Below are 26,002 nucleotides of genomic sequence, written 5' to 3'. Positions count from 1 at the left end.
GGCGATAATAATCTAATCTAATTGGAGTTATAAATGGTTCAACCTTTGCTCCCCCAGGTTAAATCACAAGAGAAGTTGATTAGATTATAGGGCGGAACTCCCTGCCGAACAGCAGTCATAGAATACACATCTATCTATTATCGGTTTAAAAGAGAACCTTAAATCTGTGCGCAATTCCTGTCTACCAAAACCTTACTTCCTGCTGTCGCACATCCGTCAACTATTGCATCTGTTTCAACTTGTCCACATTTATAATGGAACTTGTCTATGTAAACAGGTCACGCTGTAATGACACCCTCCAATCAGTGGTGGTGCTGTAGCGCCTCGGTTTCACAACTCCAAGCCCCTTGGCTTTTCCCAGAGGGGCCCCTCTACTCCTCCGCTTCCTAAATTGTCACACATTTTGCGACTGAACGAGAAGTAATATTGGGTGCAAGTGTTGCGTAAAGACTTTGAAATGGAGACTGTATTGTGTGCGCGTGTCTTGGCCTAATTATCCCCCGCCTTCTAACCCATGGCACTGAAGATTACAACTTGTTCTTGCAATGCCACGAGGGAGGGTGTTGATTAGGCGGAGAAACATACACAAGCAGCAATCTTCAATATGCTTCCAGTCAGCCAAGGCAGGCTGCGACTGCAAGAACAACAATTTGCATTTGTATAGTGCCATTAACCTAGTACAAACGTCCCAAGGCACTTCACAGGAGCATAAAGCAGGAAAAGAAAACTGACACCGAACCACATAAGGAAATATTAGGACAGGCGACCAAAAGCTCGGTCAAAGAAGTAGGTTTTAAGGAGCGTCTTAAAAAAGGAGGCGAGAGAGACTGAGGGGTTTCGGGAGGAAATTCCAGAGCTTAGTGCCCAGCCAGCTGAAGGCACGGCCGCCAAGGGTGGAGTGATGGAAAATGGGGAGGCGCAAGAGGCCAGAATTGGAGAAGCGCAGAGATCGCGGCGGGGTCATCGAGCTGGAGGAGGTTACAGAGATAGAGAGGGGCGGGAAAAGGAAGCAGGCACGGCTTCCGTCTGCCCAGCTGCTGTCGGAACTTGGAGCGGTCACCCACCGAGGTGTGAGGAGCTGAACCGCACAAAATCGAGGGTGCAGCTAACCTCCTGGGCCGCACCAGATGTCTGTCACACACACACACAAGCTATCATAGAATGGGACTTCAGTCACGTGGAGAGATGAGAGGAGCTGGGGTTGCTCTCCTTAGAGCAGAGATCACAACAACTCGCTGTGTAAAAATAAATGTTTCCCCCTGTCGCCTCCGGTTCTTTTGCCAATCCCCTTAAATCTCTGTGTCCTCTGGTTATCGACCCTCCTGCCATTGGAAACAGTTTCTCCTTATTTACTCTTTCATGACCCTTCATGATTTTCAACACCTCTATCCAATCTTCTCTTAACCTTCTCTGCTCTAAGGAGAACAACCCCAGCTTCTCCACGTCCCTCATCCCTGGAACCATTCTGGTCAATCTCCTCTGCACCCTCTCCAAGGCCTTGACATCCTTCCTAAAGTGCGGTGCCCAGAATTGGACACAATACTTCAGCTGAGGCCTAACCAATGTTTTAATAAAGGTTTTGCATAACTTGCTTGCTTTTGTACTCCCATTCTACCTGGACCCCTCCCCCTGGCCTCTTACCCTCTCTAGATCTTTTCATCGCTAACTGCCGCCGTGACATCGGCCGTCTCCATTTCTCTGCTCCCCTCACTCACTCCAACCTACCTCCCTCTGAACTTGCAGCACTCCATTCTCTTAGATCCAACCCTGACATTGTCATTAAACCCGCTGACAAGGGTGGTGCTGTTGTTGTTTGGCGTACTGACCTCTACCTAGCGGAAGCTGAACGCCAACTCTCCGACACCTGCTCCTACCTCCACCTGGACCATGACCCTACTACCGAACATCAAACCACCGTTTCCAAGACTGTCACTGACCTCATCTCCTCTGGAGATCTTCCCCCCGCTGCCACCAACCTCATAGTTCCCCAACCCCGCACAGCCCGCTTCTACCTCCTTCCCAAGATCCACAAACAGGACTGCCCTGGTAGACCCATCGTTTCAGCCTGTTCTTGCCCTACGGAACTTATCTCTTCCTATCTTGACTCTATCTTTTCTCCCCTTGTCCAGTCTCTTCCCACCTACATCCGCGACTCTTCGGACGCCCTCCGCCACTTTAACAGTTTCCAGTTTCCTGGCCCCAACCGCTTCCTTTTCACCATGGACGTACAATCCCTCTACACCTCCATCCCCCACCCGGATGGCCTGAGGGCACTCCGCTTCTTCCTCGAACAGAGGCCCGACCAGTCCCCATCCACCACGACCCTCCTCCGCCTGGCTGAACTTGTTCTCACATTGAACAACTTCTCCTTTAACTCCACTCATTTCCTCCAAATCAAAGGTGTTGCCATGGGTACCCGCATGGGTCCTAGCTATGCCTGCCTTTTCGTGGGCTATGTGGAACAATCTTTGTTCCAGTCCTACTCAGGTCCCCTCCCTCACCTCTTTTTCCGATACATTGATGACTGTATCGGTGCAGTTTCCTGCTCTCGCCCCGAACTTGACAATTTCATTCACTTTGCCTCCAATTTCCACCCTTCCCTCACCTTCACATGGTCCATCTCTGACTCTTCCCTTCCCTTCCTCGACTTCTCCGTCTCCATCTCTGGGGATAGGTTATCGACCAATATTTACTACAAGCCCACTGACTCCCACAGCTACCTGGACTACACTTCCTCCCACCCCGCTTCCTGTAAGGACTCTATTCCATTCTCCCAGTTCCTCCGCCTCCGCCGTATCTGCTCCGACGATGCCACCTTCCACACCGGTGCTTCAGACATGTCTTCCTTTTTCCGCAACCGAGGATTCCCCTCTACCGTAGTTGACACTGCCCTCGACCGTGTCAGTTCTATCTCCCGCACCTCTGCCCTCACCCCTGCCCCTCCCTCCCGGAACCACGATAGGGTTCCCCTTGTCCTCACCTTTCACCCCACCAGCCTCCACATTCAACGGATCATCCTCCGGCATTTCCGCTACCTCCAAAGTGATCCCACCACCAAACGTATCTTCCCCTCCCCTCCCCTTTCAGCATTCCGCAGGGACCGCTCTCTCCGAGACACCCTAGTCCACTCCTCTATCACCCCAAACAGCCCTTCCCCTTCGCCTGGCACCTTCCCGTGCAAGCGGAGGAGATGTAACACCTGCCCCTATACATCCCCCCTCCCCACTGTCCAGGGCCCCAAACACCCCTTCCAGGTGAAACAGCGATTTACTTGTACTTCTCGCAATCTAGTATACTGTATTCGCTGCTCACGATGCGGTCTCCTCTACATTGGGGAGACCAAACGCAGATTGGGTGACCGCTTTGCGGAACACCTCCGTTCAGTCCGTAAGGGTGACCCCGAGCTTCCGGTCGCCTGTCATTTCAATTCACCGCTCCATTCCCACTCGGACCTCACCGTCCTTGGCCTCTTGTACTGTTCCACGGAAGCTCAACGTAAACTCGAGGAACAGCACCTCATCTTCCGATTAGGCAGTCTGCAGCCTTCCGGTCTCAATATCGAGTTCAACAATTTCAGATCATAACCTCGGCCCCTATTTCATTTTCACTTATATTTTTCCACTCCTTTCCTTTCCCCCCCCCCCCCCTTTCCTTTTGTTTCTCTCTCACACCTGGCAGCTATCTTTTGCCCTGCCAGTACACTTTACACCTAATCACAGCCTATTACCATCTCGTCTAGCTTCTAATCTCTTTTACTTCTTTTGGTTCTTTTATTCTTTTGTCCGATCGCAGCCCTGCCTTCGATCTAGTTCCTTTTCTCTCCAGTTTTGAAGAAGGGTCAAACCCGAAACGTCAACTCAAATTTCTCTCCACGGATGTTGCCTGACTTGCTGAGTTTTTCCAGCATTTTCTGTTGTTATTTCGGATTTCCAACATCTGCAGTATTTTGCTATCTTGCTTTTGTACTCTATGGCTCTATTAAGCCATAGAGGGAGTGCAGCGAAGATTCACCAGACTGATACCTGGGATGGCAGGAATGACGTATGAGGAGAGATTGGGGCGATTGGGCTTATACTCGCTGGAGTTTAGAAGAATGAGAGGGGATCTCATTGAAACTTATAAAATTCTAACAGGACTAGACAGACTAGATGCAGGAAGGATGTTACTGACAGCAGGGGGGAGTCCAGAACCAGGGGTCACAGTCTAAGGATAAGGGGTAAGCCATTTAGGACAGAGATGAGGAGGAATTTCTTCACCCAGAGAGTGGTGAACCTGTGGAATTCTCTACCACGGAAGGCGGTGGAGGCCAATTCATTAAATATATTCAAGAAGGAGTTGGATATATTTCTTACGGCTAAAGGGATCAAGGGATATGGGGAGAAAGCAGGGACAGGGTACTGAATTTGGATGATCAGTCATGATCGCATTGAATGGCGGAGCAGGCTCGAGGGGCCGAATGGCCGACTCCTGCTCCTATCTTCTATTTGGATATAAGCCAAGGATCCCATATGCTTTGTTGTTTTTTTTTTATATAAATAAAAACAGCCTTCCCCTGCAACCTTCAAAAGATTTGTGTACAAGTTTCTCCCCACCATTGGAGAGAGAGATATGTATCCACCAGTACTAAGTCCGAGTTCAAAGTTCCTTTTGGACAAAACAAAAGATAAGAGAGCTTTATCGCTAAAACTTTCGCAGGGAGAATTTATGCAAATCTCAGCTTAAAACAACCACCACAACATGAAAAGGTTCAGGCTCCACACGAGCCTCTTCCCACCCTGACTTCATCTCACCTCATCAGCATATCCCTTAGATACAGTCATGCTGTTCGCCTCAACTACTTCACAGAAATCATAGAATCACAGCACAGAAGGAGGCCATTTGGCCCGTCGTGCCTGTGCCGGCTCTTTGAAAGAGCAGTGCAATTAGTTCCACTCCCCAGCTTAACCCTGCAAATGAGTCCACTTCAAGTAAATGTGTCCAATTGCCCGCTGAAAGTTCCTACAGAATCCGATTCCACCACTTTCAGGTGGTGCGTTCCAGATCTTAACAACCCTCTGTGTGAAGAAATTTCTCATTTCTCCGCTCGCTCGTTTGCCAATTATTTTAAAATCGGTGTCCTCTGATTATCGACCCATTTGCCAAAGGAAACAGTTTCTCCCGACTTTCTCCATCAAACCCTCATAACTTTGAATATCTTGTTGGGTCTCCCCTCAACTATCTCTGCTCTAAGGAGAACAACCCCAGCTTCTCCAGTCTCTCCACATCACTGAAGTCCCTCATCCCTGGTACCATTCTGGTCAATCTCACCTTAACCTTCTCTGCTCTAAGGAGAACAATCCCAGCTTCTCCAGTCTCTCCACGTAACTGATCTCCCACATCCCTGGGAAACCTCCGCTGTACCCTCTCCAGGACCTGGACATCCTTCCTAGCGAGTTCCACTCTCTGGGTAAAGAAGTTTCTCCTGAATTCCGTGTTGGATTTATTGGTGACTGTCTTATATTGATGGCTCCCTAGTTTTGGACTCCTCCCCCTCCCCCCACCCCACAAGGGGAAACATCAACGCTCAAGGAACATACATCAACTCATAGGACCAGCAGAATCAGAGCGGAGAAGAGGCTTCCTTATTCATTACTGGTACATAATGGCAGCATTGCCAGCTTGGCTGAATTCTCACCTTTAAGTCGTAAGGTTGTGGGTTCGATCTCCCGTCCAGGATTTGGGCTCGTGCTCGAGGCCGACACTCCACTGTAGCGCTGAAGGGAGTGCTGCACTGCCGGAAGTGCTTTGCATGAGACGTTAAACCGAGGTCCCATCGGCTGTTCAAGTGGGCGAAAGATATTCCGCGGTGCTATTGAAAGAAGAGCAAGGAGTTTTATCGGTGCCCTGACCGGACACGACCAAATCAAACCACCACCAGCCAACCAAAACACATTCACCCGCTCGTTCATATTGAGGCCATTTGTGGGATCTTGCTGTGTGCTGTGCGAGCTGCTGCATTTGCCGACATAACAGGGAGCGTGCTTCAAAGGGTAATGCATCGGCTGCGGAGTGCTGTGGGATGCGCAGAGGACACCAAAGGCGCTGTGTGAATGTACAAAGTGTCCAGTGACACTACTGGGACAGCCAATGAGGGCATGAGTTACAGCAGAACTCACAGCAATCAGTCTATTTACTCACCAAACAGAGTCTATTTGAAAAGAGTCTCTACAAACTACAGCAGTCTAGATAAAGAGTCTCTACAAACTACAGCAAACAGTCTATATAAAGAGTCTCTACAAACTACAGCAAACAGTCTATATAAAGAGTCTTTACAAACTACGGCAGAGTCTATTTAAAGAGAGTCTCTACGAACTACAGCAAACAGAACTCACGACCAAAACTACAGCAAAGCCTCCCGATAAAAGCAGGATTTTTTTTCTCTCGTTCCCGGGATGTGGGCGTCGCTGGCAAAGCCAGCAATTATTGCCCATCCCTTATTGCCCTCGAGAAGGTGGTGGCGAGTCACCTTCTTGAACCGCTGCAGTCTGTGTGGTGAAGGTACTCCCACAGTGCGGTTCGGGAAAATGCAATGAGTGGAGGATAGATGTACAATACAAATTATGTACGTAAAATCAATCCCAGTCTCTTGCAGCCGTGCGGTCTCCAGGCGTGATTGACGGGGGAAAATTTACCAATCATCTCCATTCTGGCCAGGAATAGTGGAGTGTCATTTTATGCAGGAGGGAACATGCGCTCTTTCTTTCCAAGTGCAAGTAGAGACCGAGGGACGGGACGGTTTACTTACAGCAGAGATTGCTAATATTTCCCGCTTATTTTTGCCGATTCGCACACACGGATACGAGGGAGCCCTTCTGGAATTGGCTGCGGAGCAGGCGGGGAATGTTCAGTGGAAGGATCGGAGGCTGTAACGTTCTACCACTCTGACAACCTAATCTCAGTAAACCGGAGTGCTTTACAAGGATCGCTTGAACCTCACACTGAGATTGCAGCCTCCAATTCGTGGCCCTGGAGCTCTGTGGAGTTGTGTGAAAGTCTGTTTTTTAAATCTGTTTCTTGTGGCAGTGAGCAGAGGTGGTCACCGACAGCAAGCCTTCGGGTTAGAATTGGGGCTATAGCACATGGCGTGGTGATCTCAAAAGGGCTCTTGAAATGCTGTGAATCATGTTTCTCTGGCCTTAAATGGTACCAGGGGATGAGGGACTTCAGTTACGTGGAGAGACTGGAGAAGCTGGGATTGTTCTCCTTAGAGCAGAGAAGGTTAAGGGGAGATTGACCAGAATGGTACCAGGGATGAAGGACTTCAGTTATGTGGAGAGACTGGAGAAGCTGGGGTTGTTCTCCTTAGAGCAGAGAAGGAGAAGACATGGAAACATAGAGAATTAGGAGCAGGAGTAGGCCATTCGGCCCTTCGAGCCTGCTCCGCCATTCAATATGATCCTGTCTGATCCTCTATCTCAATACCATATTCCCGCTCTCTCCCCATACCCCTTGATGCCTTGTGTGTCTAGAAATCTATATCCTTAAATATATCCAGTGACTGGGCCTCCACAGCCTTCTGTGGTAGAGAATTCCAAAGATTCACCACCCTCTGACTGAAGAAATTTCTCATCTCAGTCCTAAATGTCCTACCCCGTATCCTGAGACTGTGATCCGTCGTTCTGGACCCCCCAGCCAGGGGAAACATCCTCCCTGCATCCAGTCTGTCTAGCCCTGTCAGAATTTTATACGTTTCAATGAGATCCCCTCTCATTCTTCTAAACTCTAGTGAATACAGGCCCAGTCGACCCAATCTCTCCTCATACGACATTCCTGCCATCCCAGGAATCAGTCTGGTGGACCTTCGCTGCACTCCCTCTATGGCAAGTATATCCTTTCTTAGGTAAGGAGACCAAAACTGCTCACAGTACTCCAGGTGTGGTCTCACCAGGGCCCTGTACAACTGTAGTAAGACATCCTTGCTCCTGTACTCAAATCCTCGAGATTTGGTGGAGGCATTCAAAATCATGAATGGTTTTGATAGAGTAAATGAGGAGAAAATGTTTCCACTGACAGAAGGGTCGGTAACCAGAGGACACAGATTTAAGGTGATTGGCCAAAGAGCCAGAGGTGAAATAGTCATATAATGATAGTGACAGGAGGAGGCCATTTGGCCCATTGTGCCGGCTCTTTGAAAGAGCTATCTTGTACACAGCAAGTTGCTGTGATCTGGAATGCGCTGCCTGAAAGGGAGGTGGAATCAGATCCAATAGTAACTTTCAAAAGGGATTTGGATAAATATTTGAAGGGGAAAAGTCACAGGACTGCGGGGAAAGGGACTAACTGGAGAGCTCTTTCAAAGAGCCGGCACAGGCACGACGGGCCGAATGGCCTCCTTCTGTTGCTGTATCATTCGATGATTAACCGGGGTGGTCGTGTCTGCTGGAGTAGGGCCACGTGCGACCCCTGATAACCAGAGCTTTGCAGTTCAGGCCCATTTGCACTCCAGTGTAGTACCGAAGGATAAATTGGGGGTGCCGTCTGTCCCTTTCAGGTGGGCGTAAAAGATCCCACGGCACTCTTGCGAAGAGGAGCAGGGGAGTTCTTCCCTGGTGTCCTGGGCCAATATTTATCCCTCAACCAACATGACTTAAAAAAAGAGATTATTTGGTCATTTATTAATGGGCCAGAAATTCGGGTCCCCACGCGCTGGGTACTCACGCGTAGGGCCAACGGAAGTGCCGGTTTCGTGCATGCACTGCGCGCATGTGCTGGAAACCGGAACTTCCGTTCCCTTGAAGATAGGGATTCACAGGTCAAACGCGTGCGCCAGAGAGGCAGCACGTACGCCTGGAACTTCCGACTTTTTTTAATTTTTACACAGGTTTCTCCGTGCGGGTAAGTCCCTAGCAACTGTGCGTGAAAAAAGAGTCGCAAGGCCTGCTTTTAACAAGGTAAGAGGTTAATTAAGTAAAATTAAAACATTTTTTTCCACAGGTTTATCATTTTAAAATACTTTAAAGAAACTTAAGTTTATTTTTAGCCCCGTTAAAAAACTTTATTTAATTTTTCAAAAATTTAAATTTTTGTTTAAAATAGTTTATAAATTACATAAATTGTTATTTTAAAAATGTGATTAAAAAAAAAAATGTATTTGAAGTTTTACTTAGGTTTTGGGGCCGATCTCTTCATAGATTTGACAGGTCTTCCTGTTAAATCTATGAATGGAGATTCCCTGCTCCGATTGGCTCCCCATGGCCCACGTGATCCCAGGGGACGCTGCGAACTAACTTCGCCGCTGGGATACGCAAGCACTGCGCGCCGGCAGCTGGAGGAGGCCCAGGATCGGAATCCCACGCGGGCTCACAGCTCAACGGCCGGCGCGCGCAAGGTGTAAGTGCAGGTCGGGGGCTTGCGCCCGCGGGAAGCCTCCGACCCGAATTTCTGGCCCAATACATTGCTGTATGTTGGAGCTTGCTGTGCGCAAATTTAGCAGTCGTGTTTTCTACATTGTAACAGTGATAACTCTTCAAAAGTAGTTAATTGGCTGTAAAGTGCTGTGGGGTATCCTGAGGTCATGAAAAACACGATATAAAATCAGAGCCCTGTAAATTCCCCCCCCCTTCATATATTTATCCAATTCCCTTTTGAAAGTTACTATTGAGTGTGCTTCCACCACTATTTTCGGGTCGTGCATTCCATATCATAACCCGCGGAATGAAAATAACACTCGTCTCCCCATTGCCCTTTTTTTTTTTTGCCAATTACCTTAAATCTGTGTCCTCTGGTTACTGATCCTCCAGCCAGGGAAAACAGTTTCTCCCCATCTACTCTTTCAAAACCCCTCATAAACATTGAACCCCTCTATTAAATCTCCTCTTAACCTTCTCTGCTCTAAGGAGAACAACCCCAGCTTCTCCAGTCTCTCCACATCACTGAAGTCCCTCATCCCTGGTACCATTCTGGTCAATCTCCCCTTAACCTTCTCTGCTCTAAGGAGAACAACCCCAGCTTCTCCAGTCTCTTCACATCACTGAAGTCCCTCATCCCTGGTACCATTCTGGTCAATCTCCCCTTAACCTTCTCTGCTCCAAGGAGAACAATCCCAGCTTCTCCAGTCTCTCCACATCACTGAAGTCCCTCATCCCCGGTACCATTCTGGTCAATCTCCCCTTAACCTTCTCTGCTCGAAGGAGAACAATCCCAGCTTCTCCAGTCTCTCCACATCACTGAAGTCCCTCATCCCTGGAACCATTCTGGTCAATCTCCCCTTAACCTTCTCTGCTTGAAGGAGAACAACCCCAGCTTCTCCACATCACTGAAGTCCCTCATCCTTGGTAAATGCAAGTCTTGACTTCTAAGTTGCTGGTTTGGCCTATTTGAATGTCATGGGCCTGGAGCTTTGCAAAGTGGCTGCCGGAAGTGCAGGTGGATAAACTACAAACTAGGAGGCCATAAATAGAAGACAGCTGCTGATTAATCTAACCTGAAACTTCTTTACCAAGGGAGTAGTGAGAATGTGGAACTCGCTACCACAGGGAGCAGTTAAGGCAAATAGCATCGATGCATTCAAGGGGAAGCTGGATTAGCACAGGAGGGAGAAAGGAATAGAAGGATATGTTGATAGATATGTTGGGATTAGATGAAGAAGGGTGGGAGAAGGCTCGTGTGGAGCATAAACACCGGCCGCAACCTGACGAGGCCTGTATTCACTAGAGTTTAGAAGAATGAGAGGGGATCTCATTGAAACGTATAAAATTCGGACAGGGCTACACAGACTGGATGCAGGGAGGATGTTTCCCCTGGCTGGGGTGGGGGGGGGGGGGGGGGGGGGTGTAGAATGAGGGGTCTCAGGATATAGGGTAGGACATTTAGGACTGAGATGAGGAGAAATTTCTCCACTCAGAGGGTGGTGAACCTGTGGAATTCTCTACCACAGAAGGCTGTGGAGGCCAAGTCACTGAAGGAGATAGATAGATTTCTAGACACAAAAAGCATCAAGGGGTATGGGGAGAGCGCGGGAATATTGTATTGAGATAGAGGATCAGCCAGGATCATATTGAATGGCGGAGCAGACTCGAAGGGCCTACCCCTGCTCCTATTTTTCTATGTTTCTATGAGTGGCCTGTTACCGTGCTGTAACTACTATGTAAGAGCAAGTTTTGCTGAATCGGCAACTTGAGAGAGAGAAATGAAGGGAACGTGCATTAAAATGCTGTGCATGACACCCCCAACCCCCGAGGCTGTACCTACCCCTTTCCGGCCCTCCCTAAAGAACAGAACCTGTTGTAAACGTGAGCCACGAGGTTGTTTTTGCTGCCGGATGTCTGTGACACCGTGTGGTCAGCAGCATCCCGGACGGACCGCCCGCTCGTCTGTGTAAACAGGCCGTGTTAAGGCTTGGCAGCAACAGCCAGCCGAGACTCATTAAAGTCGGCACAGGGCAGACTCGAGCAGGAATCCACTTGGGTTGGGAGCGAGCCACATCGAACTTCACAAAAAACAGAGCCGCACCCTCGGATTACTCGCAGGAATAGGAGGATAGAGCAGATGAATGCGTGGCTGGAGAGATGGCGTAGGAGGGGGGTGCTTTAGATTCCTGAGGCATTGGGACCGGTTCTGGGGGAGGTGGGACCTGCACAAGCCGGACGGGTTGCACCTCAACAGGGCTGGGACAAATATCCTCGCAGGGAGGTTTGACAGTGCTGTTGGGGAGGGTTTAAACTAGCTTGGCAGGGGGATGGGAACCGGAGTATAGATTGAGAAGGGAGAGGAACAAAGCTGGAAATGGAAGGCAGTAAATTAGTAAGCGAGTTTGGAAGGCAGAGGAAACAAAGGGTAGAAAATAGACAACAAAGGGGTTTGGCGGTGCTTAATGGTATATACTTCAATGCAAGGAGACTAGTGAATAAGGCAGATGAGCTGAGGGCACAGACAGACATGTGGAAGTGTGATATCATCATAGCTATTACTGAAACATGGCTGAAAGAAGGGCAAGAATGGCAGCTCAACATTCCTGGTTACATGCTTTTCAGACGAGACAGAGGGGGAGATAAAAAAAAGGGAAGGGGGGAGTCTCAATATTGGTTAAAGAGACAATTACAGCTGTGAGGAGAGATGATATAAGAACATAAGTAGGAGCAGGAGTGGCCATACGGCCCCTCGGGCCTGCTCCGCCATTAAATAGGATCATGGCTGATCCGAACCTAGACTCACGTCCACTTCCCTGCCCTCTCCCCGTAACCCCTAATTCCCTTATCAGCTAGGAAACTGTCTATCTCCGTTTTAAATCTATTTAATGTTGCAGCTTCCACAGCTCTCTGAGGGAGCAAATTCCATAGATTTACTACCCTCTGAGTGAAGAAGTTTCTCCTCATCTCAGTATGTTAGAAGGCTCACCAAATGAGGCCATATGAATTAAACAGAAGAACAAAAAATGGGCAATTACACTGCCTTGAGTGTACTATACACCCCCAAATAGGTCAGAGGGAGATAGAAGAGCAAATATATAGGCAAATTTCAGAGACCTACAAAAACAATACGGCAGTAACAGTAGAGGATTTTAACTACCCTAACATTAATGGAGATAAAATCAGTGTAAAAGGTATAGAGGGCACAGAATTCTTAAAATGCATTCAGGAGAACTTTTCTAGTCAGTACGGAGCAAGCCCAACAAGAGTGGGGGCGGTTCGGGACTTAGGTTTAGGGAATGAAGCTGGGCAGGTGGACGGGGCATCAGTGGGAGAGAATTTTGGTGGTAGTGATCATAATTCAGTTAGATTTAACGTAGTTATGGAGGAGGACAAAGATCAGGAGTAAAAGTTCTCGATTGAGGAAAGGCCAATTTTACGAAGCTGAGATGTGAATAGCTAAAGTGGACTGGAAACAGCTACTTGAAGGTAAATCGGTGTCAGAGCAAAGGGAGGCATTCAAGGAGGAGATAGTGGGTTCTGCTGAAGGTCATGTTGCCACAAAGAAAAAGGGTGGGACTCCCAAAACTAGAGCCCCCTGGGTGCCAACGGGCATACAGGGTAGGAGAAGGCAAAAATGGGAAGCTTATATCAGATGCTGAGAGCTAAATACTGCAGAAACCCTGGAGGAGTGTAGAAAGTACAGGGGTGAAATTAAAAAGGAAATTAGGAAAACAAAGAGAGGGCATGAAGAAATATTGGCAAGTAAAATCAAGGAAAATTCAAAGATGTTTTATAAATACATAAAGAGCAAGAGGATAACTAAAGTAAGAGTAGGGCCCTTAGAGACCAAAGAGGAAGCTTTTGTGTGGAGGCTGAAGATGTGGGTATGGTTCTTAATGAATACTGTGCGTCTGTCTTCACAAAAGAAAGGGACGATGCAGATACTGTAGTGAAAGAGGAGTGTGAAATATTCGATGAGATAAACATGAGAAAGTATTAAGGGGTTTAGCATCTTTGAAAGTAGATAAGTGGCCAGGCACGTTTGAAATGTATCCCAGGCTGTTAAGAGAAGGGAGGAAGTCGCAGAGGCTCTGACCATCATTTTTCAATCTTCTCTGGCTACAGGTGTGGTGCCGGAGGACTGCTAACATTGAACTGTTGTTTAAAAAGGGATAGGCCGAGTAATTACAGGCCAGTCAGCCTATCCTCGGTGCTGAGCAAATTGTTGGAAAAAATACTGAGGGACAGTATTCATCATCATTTAGAAAGGCACGGATTAATCAAGGACAGTCAGCATGGATTTGCTAAGGGAAGGTCGTATCTGACGAACTTAATTGAATTATTTGAGAGCTGTTAGGGAGGGAGTTCCAGGATTTTGACCCAGCGACGGCAAAGAAGCGGCGATATATTTCCAAGTCAGGATGGTGTGCGACTTGGAGGGGAACTTGGAGGTGGTGGTGTTTCCATGCACCGGATGCCCTTGTCCTTGTCCTTCTAGGTGGAAGAGGTCGCGGGTTTGGGAGGTGCTGCCGTAGAAGCCTTGGCGAGTTGCTGCAGTGCATCTTGTAGATGGTACACACTGCAGCCACGGTACGCCAGTGGTGGAGGGAGTGAATCTCATTGAAACTTATAACATTCCAACAGGACTAGACAGACTAGATGCAGGAAGGATGTTCCCGATGGTCGGGGAGTCCAGAACCAGGGGTCACAGTCTGAGGATAAGGGGTAAGCCATTTAGGACTGAGATGAGGAGGAATTACTTCACCCAGAGAGTGGTGAACCTGTGGAATTCTCTACCACAGAAGGCAGTTGAGGCCAATTCATTAAATATATTCAAGAAGGAGTTGGATATATTTCTTAAGGCTAAAGGGATCAAGGGATACGGGGAGAAAGCAGGGACAGGGTACTGAATTTGGATGATCAGCCATGATCGCATTGAATGGCGGATCAGACTCGAGGGGCCGAATGGCCTACTCCTGCTCCTATCTTCTATGTTTCTATGCTTAAAGTGGAGGTTGGGGAGGCCGATCAAGCGGGGTGATGTCAGGAAGCACTTCTTCACACAAAGGGTAGTGAAAATCTGGAACTCTCTTCCCCCAAAAAGCTGTTGAGGTTGGGGGCCAATTAGAAATTTCAAAACAGAGATCAGGCACTCTACAGCCCTCTGGACTCAACATAGAGTTCAACAATTTCAGATCATAACCTCGGCCGCTATCACATATATATATTTTAACATAGAAGATAGGAGCAGGAGTAGGCCATTCGGCCCCTCGAGCCTGCTCTGCCATTCAATGAGATCATGGCTGATCATCCAAACTCAGTACCCTGTCCCTGCTTTCTCCCCACATCCCTTGATCCCTTTAGCCTTAAGAAATATATCCAACTCCTTCTTGAATATATTTAATGAATTGACCTCTACTGCCTTCTGTGGTAGAGAATTCCACAGGTTCACCACTCTCTGGGTGAAGAAATTCCTCCTCATCTCTGTCCTAAATGGCTTACCCCTTATCCTTAGACTGTGACCCCTGGTTCTGGACTCCCCAGCCATCAGGAACATCCTTCCTGCATCTAGTCTGTCAGAATTTTATAAGTTTCGATGAGATCCCCTCTCATTCTTCTAAACTCCAATCGACCCAATCTCTCCTCATACATCATTCCTGCCATCCCAGGTATCAGTCTGGTTTCTTTTTTTAATCCACGCTTTGTTTTTTCTTCCCTCCCTTCAGCTGTCCTTCATTCTGCCAGCGCAATTCACACCCCATCTAGAGCCATCCTTTGTTCCTTAACCTGCCCCATTACCACCTCCTCTCGCCTTGAATATCTCTTCATGTCTCTTAACCTCTCCTGCTTTCTATCCTATCGCTGACCTTCCTTTTTGTTCTTTCATCCCCTCCCCCTTTTCCCAGCCCCTAAACTTGCTTTCCATTTCCTGCTTTTTCCCCCCAGTTCTGACGAAAGGTCACCGACCTGAAACGTTAACTCTGTTTCTCTCTCCACCGATGCTGCCTGGCCTGCTGAGTATTTCCAGCGTTTCCTGTTATTAATCGATAGATGTTTGTTCGGCAAGGGTATTAAGGGTTGCGGAAGCGAGGCGGGTGGACGGAGTTAAGATACAGATCAGCCATGAGCTGATCAAATGGCAGGAGAAGAGGCTTGAGGAGCTGAATGGCCTCCTCCTGTTCCTGTGACTCAACTTCACTGCACCGGTCTCCAGGGGAGGGAGGGAGGGAGGGAAAGAGAGTTGGGGTCCTGGGGCCAACGTTCCTCCCTCCCCTGCTTTGGGAAGTTTTTGTTTGGTTATAGGCACTATACAAAAGCAAGGTGTTGCTTGCTGCTCAATATTAAGCTTTCCCCACCAGTGTGGTCACTGAGCCACCCAACTGTTGGCGACACGTCTTGCACATCAAGAGATTGGTTGAATATTTTTTTTTATTTTTTATAAAAAGAGACCACCACAGTCTGGAGGATGAATCGAGTCCAGAGAATCGTATTCAAAGAGTGGAGTGAATTTCTGACACACAAGTGCACACAGCTCCCAATTTGCTCCCAGTACAAAAGGTGTCAGCTGTGGCTCAGTTGGTAGCACTCTCGTCTTGGAATCAGAAGGTTGTGGATTCAAGTCCCAATCCAGAGACAAGAGGACAAAAATCTAGGCTGACACTCCAGGGCAGTACTGAGGGAGTGTCGGAGGGGCAGTACTGAGGGAGCGCCGCACTGTCGGAGGGGCAGTACTGAGGGAGCGCCGCACTGTCGGAGGGGCAGTACTGAGGGAGCGCGGCACTGTCGGAGGGGCAGTACTGAGGGAGTGCTGCACTGTCGGAGGGGCAGTACTGAGGGAGCGCCGCACTGTCGGAGGGGCAGTACTGAGGGAGCGCGGCACTGTCGGAGGGGCAGTACTGAGGGAGTGCTGCACTGTCGGACGGGCAGTACTGAGGGAGCGCTGCACTGTCAGAGGGTCAGTACTGAGGGAGCGCGGCACTGTCGGAGGGGCAGTACGGAGGGAGCGCTGCACAGTCGGAGTGTTAGTACTGAGGGAGCGCGGCACAGTCGGAGTGTTAGTACTGAGGGAGCGCGGCACTGTCGGAGGGGCAGTACTGAGGGAGTGCTGCACTGTCGGACGGGCAGTACTGAGGGAGCGCTGCACTGTCGGAGGGTCAGTACTGAGGGAGCGCGGCACTGTCGGAGGGGCAGTACTGAGGGAGCGCTGCACAGTCGGAGTGTTAGTACTGAGGGAGCGCGGCACTGTCGGAGGGGCAGTACTGAGGGAGTGCTGCACTGTCGGACGGGCAGTACTGAGGGAGCGCTGCACTGTCGGAGGGTCAGTACTGAGGGAGCGCCGCACTGTCGGAGGGGCAGTACTGAGGGAGCGCTGCACTGTCGGACGGGCAGTACTGAGGGAGCGCCGCACTGTCGGAGGGGCAGTACTGAGGGAGTGCTGCACAGTCGGAGTGTTAGTACTGAGGGAGTGCTGCACTGTCGGACGGGCAGTACTGAGGGAGCGCCGCACTGTCGGAGGGTCAGTACTGAGGGAGCGCCGCACTGTCGGAGGGGCAGTACTGAGGGAGCGCTGCACTGTCGGACGGGCAGTACTGAGGGAGCGCCGCACTGTCGGAGGGGCAGTACTGAGGGAGTGCTGCACAGTCGGAGTGTTAGTACTGAGGGAGTGCTGCACTGTCGGACGGGCAGTACTGAGGGAGCGCCGCACTGTCGGACGGGCAGTACTGAGGGAGCGCTGCACTGTCGGAGTGTTAGTACTGAGGGAGTGCTGCACTGTCGGAGGGGCAGTACTGAGGGAGTGCTGCACAGTCGGAGTGTTAGTACTGAGGGAGTGCTGCACTGTCGGACGGGCAGTACTGAGGGAGCGCCGCACTGTCGGACGGGCAGTACTGAGGGAGCGCCGCACTGTCGGACGGGCAGTACTGAGGGAGCGCTGCACAGTCGGAGTGTTAGTACTGAGGGAGTGCTGCACTGTCGGACGGGCAGTACTGAGGGAGCGCCGCACTGTCGGAGGGGCAGTACTGAGGGAGCGCCGCACTGTCGGAGGGGCAGTACTGAGGGAGCACCGCACTGTCGGAGTGTTAGTACTGAGGGAGTGCTGCACTGTCGGACGGGCAGTACTGAGGGAGCGCTGCACTGTCGGACAGGCAGTACTGAGGGAGCGCTGCACTGTCGGAGGGGCAGTACTGAGGGAGCGCCGCACTGTCGGAGGTGCAGTACTGAGGGAGCGCCGCACTGTCGGAGGTGCAGTACTGAGGGAGCGCTGCACTGTCGGAGGGGCAGTACTGAGGGAGCGCTGCACTGTCGGACGGGCAGTACTGAGGGAGCGCTGCACTGTCGGACGGGCAGTACTGAGGGAGCGCTGCACTGTCGGAGGGGCAGTACTGAGGGAGCGCTGCACTGTCGGAGGGGCAGTACTGAGGGAGCGCTGCACTGTCGGAGGGGCAGTACTGAGGGAGCGCCGCACTGTCGGAGGGGCAGTACTGAGGGAGCGCCGCACTGTCGGAGGGGCAGTACTGAGGGAGCGCTGCACTGTCGGACGGGCAGTACTGAGGGAGCGCTGCACTGTCGGAGGGGCAGTACTGAGGGAGCGCTGCACTGTTAGAGGGGCCATCTTTTGGATGAGACGTTACACAGAGTTCCTCTGCTCTCTCAGCTGGACGTATTTCGAAGAGGAATAGGGGAGTTATCCCTGGTGTCCTGGGCCAATATTTATCCCTCAAGCAACATCACTAAAAACAGATGATCTGGTCATTATCACATTGCTGTTTGTGGGAGCTTGCCGTGTGCAAATCGGCTGCCGCCTTTCCTGTAGAACCATAGCTCCGACGGACGGGTCACATTGCCCGATACGAGACTCCCAAAACAAGCACTCTACTCGGAGCTCCGGCACGGCAAGAGAAGCCCCAGGTGGGCAGAGGAAACGCTTCAAGGACACCCTCGAAGCCTCCTTGAAAAAGTGTAACATCCCCACCGACACCTGGGAATCCCTGGCCCAAAACCGCACAAAGTGGAGGAGAAGCATCCGGGAAGGCGCCGAACACCTCGAGTCTCTTCGCCGGGAGCAAGCGGAAGCCAAGCGCAGGCAGCGCAAGGAGCGCACGTCAACCCAAGCGCCCCACCCACCCGCCCCTTCAACCACCGTCTGCCCCACCTGTGACAGAGACTGTAGGTCCCGCATTGGACTCAGCAGTCGCCTGAGAACTCATTTTTAATGTGGAAGCAAGTCATCCTCGGTTCCGAGGGACTGCCCAAGAAGAAGCAGCGAACCATAGAATGGTTACAGCACGGAAGGCAGCCCGTGCCGGCTCTCTGCAAGAGCACTTCAGCTAGTCCAACTCCCCTGCCCTTTCCCCGGAGCCCTACAGGTACACATCCAATTCCCTTTTGAAAGCCGTGATTGAGTCTGTCTCCACTACCCTTTCGGGCACTGCATTCCAGATCCTAACCAATCGCTGAGTAAAAAAGTTTTTCCTCATGTCGCCTTTGGTTCTTCTGCCAATCACCTTAAATCTGTGTCCTCTGGTTCTCGACCCTTCCACCAATGGGACCAGTTTCTCTCTATCTACTCTGTCCAGACCCCTCATGATTTTGAGCACCTCTATCAAATCTCCTCTCAATCTTCACTGCCTTCAGGAGAACAATCCCAGCTTCTCCAGTCTATCCAGTCCCTCATCCCTGGAACCATTCTTGTAAATCTCCTCTGCACCCTCTCTAAGGCCTTCACATCCTTCCTAAAGTACGGTGCCCAGAATTGGACGCAATACTCCAGTTGAGGCCGAACCAGTATTTTACACAGGTTCATCATAACTTCCTTGCTTTTGTACTCTATACCTCTATTGATGAAGCCCAGGATCCCATAAGCTTTTTTTAACCGCTTTCTCAACCTGTCCTGCCACCTTCAACGATTTGTGCTCATATACCCGCAGGTCTCTCTGATCATGCATCCACTTTTAAGATTGTACCCTTTAGTTTATATGTCCTCTCCTCATTCTTTCTACCAAAATGTATCACTTCGCACTTTTCTGCGTTAAATTTCATCTGCCACGTGTCCGCCCATTCCACCAGCCTGTCTATATCCTCTTGGGGTCGATCACTCTCCTCCTCACTGTTCACTATACTTCCAAGTATTGTATCATCTGCAAATTTTGAAATTGTGCCCGGTACACCCACATCCAAGTCATTAATATATAACAAGAAAAGCAGTGGTCCTAGTACCGACCCCTGGGGAACACCACTGTGTACCTTCCTCCAGTCCGAAAAACAGCCGTTCACCACTACTCTGTTTCCTGTCACTTAGCCAATTTCGTATCCATGCAGCCACTGTCCCTTTTATTCCATGGGCTTCAACTTTGCTGGCAAGCCTATTATGTGGCACTTTGTCGAACGCCTTTTGGAAATCCATGCACACCACGTCAACCGCATTACCCTCATCGACCCTCTGTTACCTCATCAAAGAACTCTATCAAGTAGGTTAAACACGATTTGCCTTTAACAAATCCGTGCTGGCTTTCCTTAATTAATCTACACTTGTCTAAGTGACTGTTAATTTTGTCCCTGATTACTGTTTCGAAAAGCTTCCCCACTACCGAGGTTAAACTGACTGGCTTGTAGTTGCTGGGTTTATCCTTGCACCTTTTTTTGAACAAGGGTGTGACATTTGCTATTCTCCAGTCCTCTGACACCACCCCGGTTTCTAAGGAGTAATGGAAGATTATGGCCAGTACCTTCGCGATTTCTTCCTTCACTTCGCTCAGCATCCTAGGATGTATCCCATCCGGTCCTGGCAACTTATCAACTTTAAGTACAGCCAGCCTTTCTAGTACCTCCTCTAGCAATTTTTAACCTATAACCTGCTGTGAGGAGGATGCCGAGAAACTCCAGTATGATTTGGATAGGTTGGGTGATTGGGCAGATGCATGGCAGATGCAGTATAATGTGGATAAATGCGAGGTTATCCACTTTGGTGGCAAAAACAGGAAGGCAGATTATTATCTGAACGGCAATAGATTGGGAGAAGGGGAAGTGCAACGAGACCTTGTGCACCAGTCGCTGAAGGTAAGCATGCAGGTGCAGCAGGCAGTTAAGAAGGCAAATGGTATGTTGGCCTTCGTAGCGAGAGGGTTTGAGTACAGGAACAAGGATGTCTTGCTGCAGTTGTACAGGGCCTTGGTGAGACCGCACCTTGAGTATTGTGTGCAGTTTTGGTCGCCTTATCTGAGGAAGGATGTTCTTGCCATGGAAGGAGTGCAGCGAAGATTCACCAGGCTGATACCTGGGATGGCAGGAATGACGTATGAGGAGAGATTGGGTCGATTGGGTTTGTACTCGCTGGAGTTTAGAAGATTGAGAGGGGATCTCATTGAAACTTATAAAATTCTAACAGGACTAGACAGACTAGATGCAGGAAGGATGTTCCCGATGGCCGGGGAGTCCAGAACCAGGGGTCACAGTCTAAGGATAAGGGGTAAGCCATTTAGGACTGAGATAAGGAGGAATTTCTTCACCCAGAGAGTGGTGAACCTGTGGAATTCTCTACCACAGAAGGCAGTAGAGGCCAATTCATTAAATATATTCAAGAAGGAGTTGGATATATTTCTTAAGGCTAAAGGGATCAAGAGATATGGGGAGAAAGCAGGGACAGGGCACTGAATTTGGATGATCAGCCATGATCGCATTGAATGGCGGAGCAGGCTCGAGGGCCAAATGGCCTACTCCTGCTCCTATCTTCTATGTTTCTATGTACTCGAACCCTCTCGCTACGAAGGCCAACATCCCATTTGCCTTCTTAACCGCCTGCTGCACCTGCATGCTTACCTTCAGCGACTGGTGCACAAGGGCACCCAGGTCTCATTGCACTTCCCCTTCTCCCAATCTATTGCCATTTAGATAATAATCTGCCTTCTTGTTTTTGACACCAAAGTGGATAACCTCGCATTTATTCACATCATACTGCATCTGCCATGCATCTGCCCAATCGCCCAACCTGTCCAAATCATACTGGAGTTTCTCTGCATCCTCCTCACAGCACATACACCCACCCAGCTTTGTGTCGTCTGCAAACTTGGAGATATTACATCTAGTTCCCTCGTCTAGATCATTAATATATAATGGCCCAGAAATTCGGGTCTCCACGGGTGAGTACGCACGGGGTACCCGCCCGTAGGCCCGATTGAAGTGCCGGTTTCCTGCATGCACTGCACATGCGCGGGAAACCGGCACTTCCGTTCCTCTGAACGAAGGGGTTCAGAGGTCGAACGCGTGCGCGGGGGAGGCTGCGCGTGCGCATCGAACTTACGTTTTTTTTTACATGTTTCTCCGGGAACGTAAGCCTGCAGAAGTTAGAAATGTAAAAAGCAGGCGTAAGGCCTGCTTTTTACAAGGTAAGTGGTGAATTAATTAAAATTAAAACATTTTTTCCACAGGTTTATTATTTTTAAATACTTTAAAGCAAGGCAAGTTTATTTTTAGCCCCATTAGAATATAAAATTATTTTTTTCAAAAATTTAAATTGTTTAAAATAGTTATTTCATGTAATTTATAGTTTATATCAAAAATGCGATTAAAAAAAAAAAAATTATTTGCAGGTTTAGTGCTATTTTGGGGCCGCAGTATTTATAAGTCTTGACAGCACTTCTTGTCAGACTTATGAATAGAGCATTCCCTGCTCCGATTGGCTGCCCATGACCCACGTGATCCCAGGGGACGCATCGAACTAACTGCGCCCGTGGGATACGCAAGCACTGCGTGCCGGCAGCTGGACTAGGCCCAGGATCGGAATTCCACGGGGACCCACAGCTCAACGGCCGGCGCGCTAGTTAAGTGCAGATTGGGGGCTTGCACCCGCAGGAAGCCACCGACCCGAATTTCTGGGCAAATTGTGGTTTTTAAGGTCATGCCCCCTTGTTCTGGACTTCCCCCTGCCAGAGGAAACAGTTTCTTTCTATCTACTCCAGCAAACCCTTTCATCGTCTTCAACACGTCAATTAGATCGCCCCTTAATCTTCTATTCTCGAAGGAATACAAGCCCAGTCCGTGCAACCTGCCCTCATCATTAAACGCATACAGCCATCGATGGTGAACGGAGAAGGTCACGTCCTCCTGACCAAAACTTTACACACCTTGAGTATCGTGTGCCGTTTTGGTCGCCTTATCTGAGGAAGGATGTTCTTGCCATGGAGGGAGAGCAGCGAAGATTCACCTGACCGATACCTGGGATGGCAGGAATGACGTATGAGGAGAGATTGGGTCGATTAGGCTTATATTCGCTAGAGTTTAGAAGAATGAGAGGGGATCTCATTGAAACTTATAAAATTCTAACAGGACTAGGGAGACTAGATGCAGGAAGGATGTTCCCGATGGCCGGGGAGTCCAGAACCAGGGGTCACAGTCTAAGGATAAGGGGTAAGCCATTTAGGACAGAGATGAGGAGGAATTTCTTCACCCAGAGAGTGGTGAACCTGTGGAATTCTCTACCACAGAAGGCAATTGAGGCCAATTCATTAAATATATTCAAGAAGGAGTTGGATATATTTCTTACGGCTAAAGGGATCAAGGGATATGGGGAGAAAGCAGGGACAGGGTACTGAATTTGGATGATCAGCCATGATCTCATTAAGTGGCGGAGCAGGCTCGAGGGGCCGAATGGCCTACTCCTGCTCCTATCTTCTATGTTTCTATGTTTCACCTTGTAAGCAAATCGCAGAGAACCACATCCTAGAACCATAGAATGATGCACCACAGAAGGAGGCCATTCGGCCCAACGTGACCATTCCGGCTCTTTGGTGGAGCTAGCCAATTAATTCCCCTCCCTTGCTTTTCCCCCCCACAGCCCTGTAATTTTTTTCCCTCAAGTATTTATCCAATTCTCTTGAAAATTTAATCTGCTTCCGCCGCCCTTTCGGGCAGTGAGTTCCAGATCACAACAACTCGCTGCGTAAAATAAATGCTTCCTCGTCTCCCCCTCTGGTTCTTTTGCCAATCACCTTCAATCTGTGTCCTCTGGTTACCGACCCTCCCGCCACTGGAAACAGTTTCTCCTTATTTACTCTGTTGAAACTGTTCACGATTTTGAACACCTCTATCAAATCTCCTCTTAACCTTCTCTGCTCTAAGGAGAACAACCCCAGCTTCTCCAGTCTCTCCATGTAACTGAAGTCCCTCATCCCTGGTACCACTCTGGTCAATCGCTTCTGCATCCTCTCCAAGGCCTTGACATCCTTCCTAAAGAGTGGTGGCCAGAATTGAACACGACACTCCAGCTGGGGCCTAACCAGGGTTTTATAAGGGTTTAGTGTAACTTCCTTGCTTTTGAACTCTTCAATAAAGCCATGGATCCCATATGCTTTTTTTTTAATTTTTTATAAAAACAGCCTTCTCAACTTGTCCTGCCGCCTTCGAAGATTTGTGTCCGTACACCCCCCAGGTCTCTCGGTTCCTGCACCCCTTTTAAAATTGTACCATTTCATTCATACTGCCTCTCCTCATTCTTCCTACCAAAATGTCTCACTTCACCCATCTCGGCATTAAGTTGCTTCTGCCATGTTTCTGCCCGGTCTGTCTGTGTCCTCCTGAAGGATGTTACTGCCCTCCTCACGGTTCACTACATCTCCCGAGTTTCGCGTCATCTGCAAACTTTGAAATTCGGCCCGGTGTACACAAGTCCAGGTCATTATTATATATCAAAGAGAGCAGTGGTCCCAATACAGCAGTGGTCCCAATACCGGCCCCTGGGTGACACCATGGTGTCCCTCCCTCCAGTCCGCAAAACAACCGTCCACCACTGCTCTCTGCTTTTTAGCCAGCAAACACCAAATACTACCACCAAACAGCAGCGATCTATTTTATTTCACTGACGTAGATGGAACCGAGATAGACCCGGTCGTCTTGCTCCGAAAGCCACTGCCCATTCCTGCTTCAGTTGAAGTCTTTCACAGCCAAACAAAGTGACGACCCACCAATACTGCCTAGAAGGAGAAGCTGCAAAAAAAACTTTCACGCCATGGACCTGTTGGGCTGAATAACCTGGTTCTGTGCTGTAAAATACTATCCAATGACAAAAGACCTACAAAAACCGTTGTACAACAAAAATGTGTATTTATATAGAAACATAGAAGATAGGAGCAGGAGTCGGCCATTCGGCCCCTCGAGCCTGCTCCACCATTCAATGCGATCATGGCTGATCATCCAAATTCAGTACCTTGTCCCTGCTTTCTCCCCATACCCCTTGATCCCTTTAGCCTAAAGAAATATATCCAACTCCTTCTTGAATATATTTAATGAATTGGCCTCAACTGCCTTCTGTGGTAGAGAATTCCACAGGTTCACCACTCTCTGGGTGAAGGAATTCCTCCTCATCTCTGTCCTAAATGGCTTACCCCTTATCCTTAGACTGTGACCCCTGGTTCTGGACTCCCCAACCATCGGGAACATCCTTCCTGCATCTAGTCTGTCTAGTCCTGTTAGAATTTTATAAGTTTCAATGAGATCCCCTCTCATTCTTCTAAACTCCAGCGAGTATAAGCCCAATCGACCCAATCTCTCCTCATACGTCATTCCTGCTATCCCAGGTATCAGTCTGGTGAATCTTCGCTGAACTCCTTCCATGGCAAGAACATCCTTCCTCAGATAAGGCAACCAAAACTGCACACAATACTCAAGATGTGGTCGCACCAAGGCCCTGTACAACTGCAGCAAGACATCTTTGTTCCTGTATGCAAACCCTCTCGCTACGAAGGCCAACATACCATTTGCCTTCTTAACCGCCTGCTGCACCTGCATGCTTACCTTCAGCGACTGGTGCACAAGGACACCTAGGTCTCGTTGCACTTCCCCTTCTCCCGATCTATTGCCATTCAGATAATAATCTGCCTTCTTGTTTTTGACACCAAAGTGGATAACCTCGCATTTATCCACATTATATTGCATCTGCTATGCTTCTGCCCAATCACCCAACCTGTCCAAATCATACTGGAGTTTCTCAGCATCCTCCTCACAGCACACACGCCCACCCAGCTTTGTGCCCTCACCTTCACATGGTCCATCTCGGACTCTTCCCTTCCTTCCTCGACTTCTCCGTCTCCATCTCTGGGGATAGGTTATCGACCAATATTTACTACAAGCCCACTGACTCCCACAGCTACCTGGACTACACTTCCTCCCACCCCGCTTCCTGTAAGGACTCTATTCCATTCTCCCAGTTTCTCCGCCTCTCGCCGTATCTGCTCCGACGACGCCACCTTCCCACACCAGTGCTTCAGACATGTCTTCCTTTTTCCGCAACCGAGGATTCCCCTCTACTGTGGTTGACACCTGCCCCTATACCTCCCCCTTCCCACTGTCCAGGGCCCCAAACACCCCTTCCAGGTGAAACAGCGATTTACTTGTACTTCTCGCAATCTAGTATACTGTATTCGCTGCTCACGATGCAGTCTCCTCTACATTGGGGAGACCAAACGCAGATTGGGTGACCGCTTTGCGGAACACCTCCGTTCAGTCCGTAAGGGTGACCCCGAGCTTCCGGTCGCCTGTCATATTAATTCACCGCTCCATTCCCACTCGGACCTCACCGTCCTTGGCCTCTTGTATTGTTCCACGGAAGCTCAACGTAAACTCGA

The 26,002-nt window shown here is 49.4% G+C and overlaps 1 protein-coding gene across 6 annotated transcripts in view; it reads right to left on the bottom strand.

Annotated features, from left to right (window-relative positions):
- LOC147094885 (autism susceptibility gene 2 protein homolog) overlaps positions 1-26,002 on the bottom strand; it is a 138,627-nt gene that overhangs the window by 85,383 nt on the left and 27,242 nt on the right. For 5 of the 6 annotated variants that reach the window (XM_085974511.1, XM_085974507.1, XM_085974508.1 and 2 more), the window contains exon 2: positions 5,675-5,848. The exons of the other annotated variant lie outside the window; for it this stretch is intronic. In XM_085974511.1, the coding sequence (XP_085830637.1) occupies positions 5,675-5,848 (174 nt within the window). The remainder of the gene's footprint in view (positions 1-5,674; positions 5,849-26,002) is intronic. 6 annotated transcript variants of the gene reach the window in all.

Source organism: Somniosus microcephalus, unplaced genomic scaffold (genome assembly GCF_052327205.1).
Source record: "Somniosus microcephalus isolate GS21.2 unplaced genomic scaffold, FLI_Smic_1.0 unresolved_chr1, whole genome shotgun sequence".
NCBI classification, from domain to species: Eukaryota; Metazoa; Chordata; class Chondrichthyes; order Squaliformes; family Somniosidae; genus Somniosus; species Somniosus microcephalus.
This window is presented reverse-complemented; position numbering and strand designations above follow the sequence as displayed.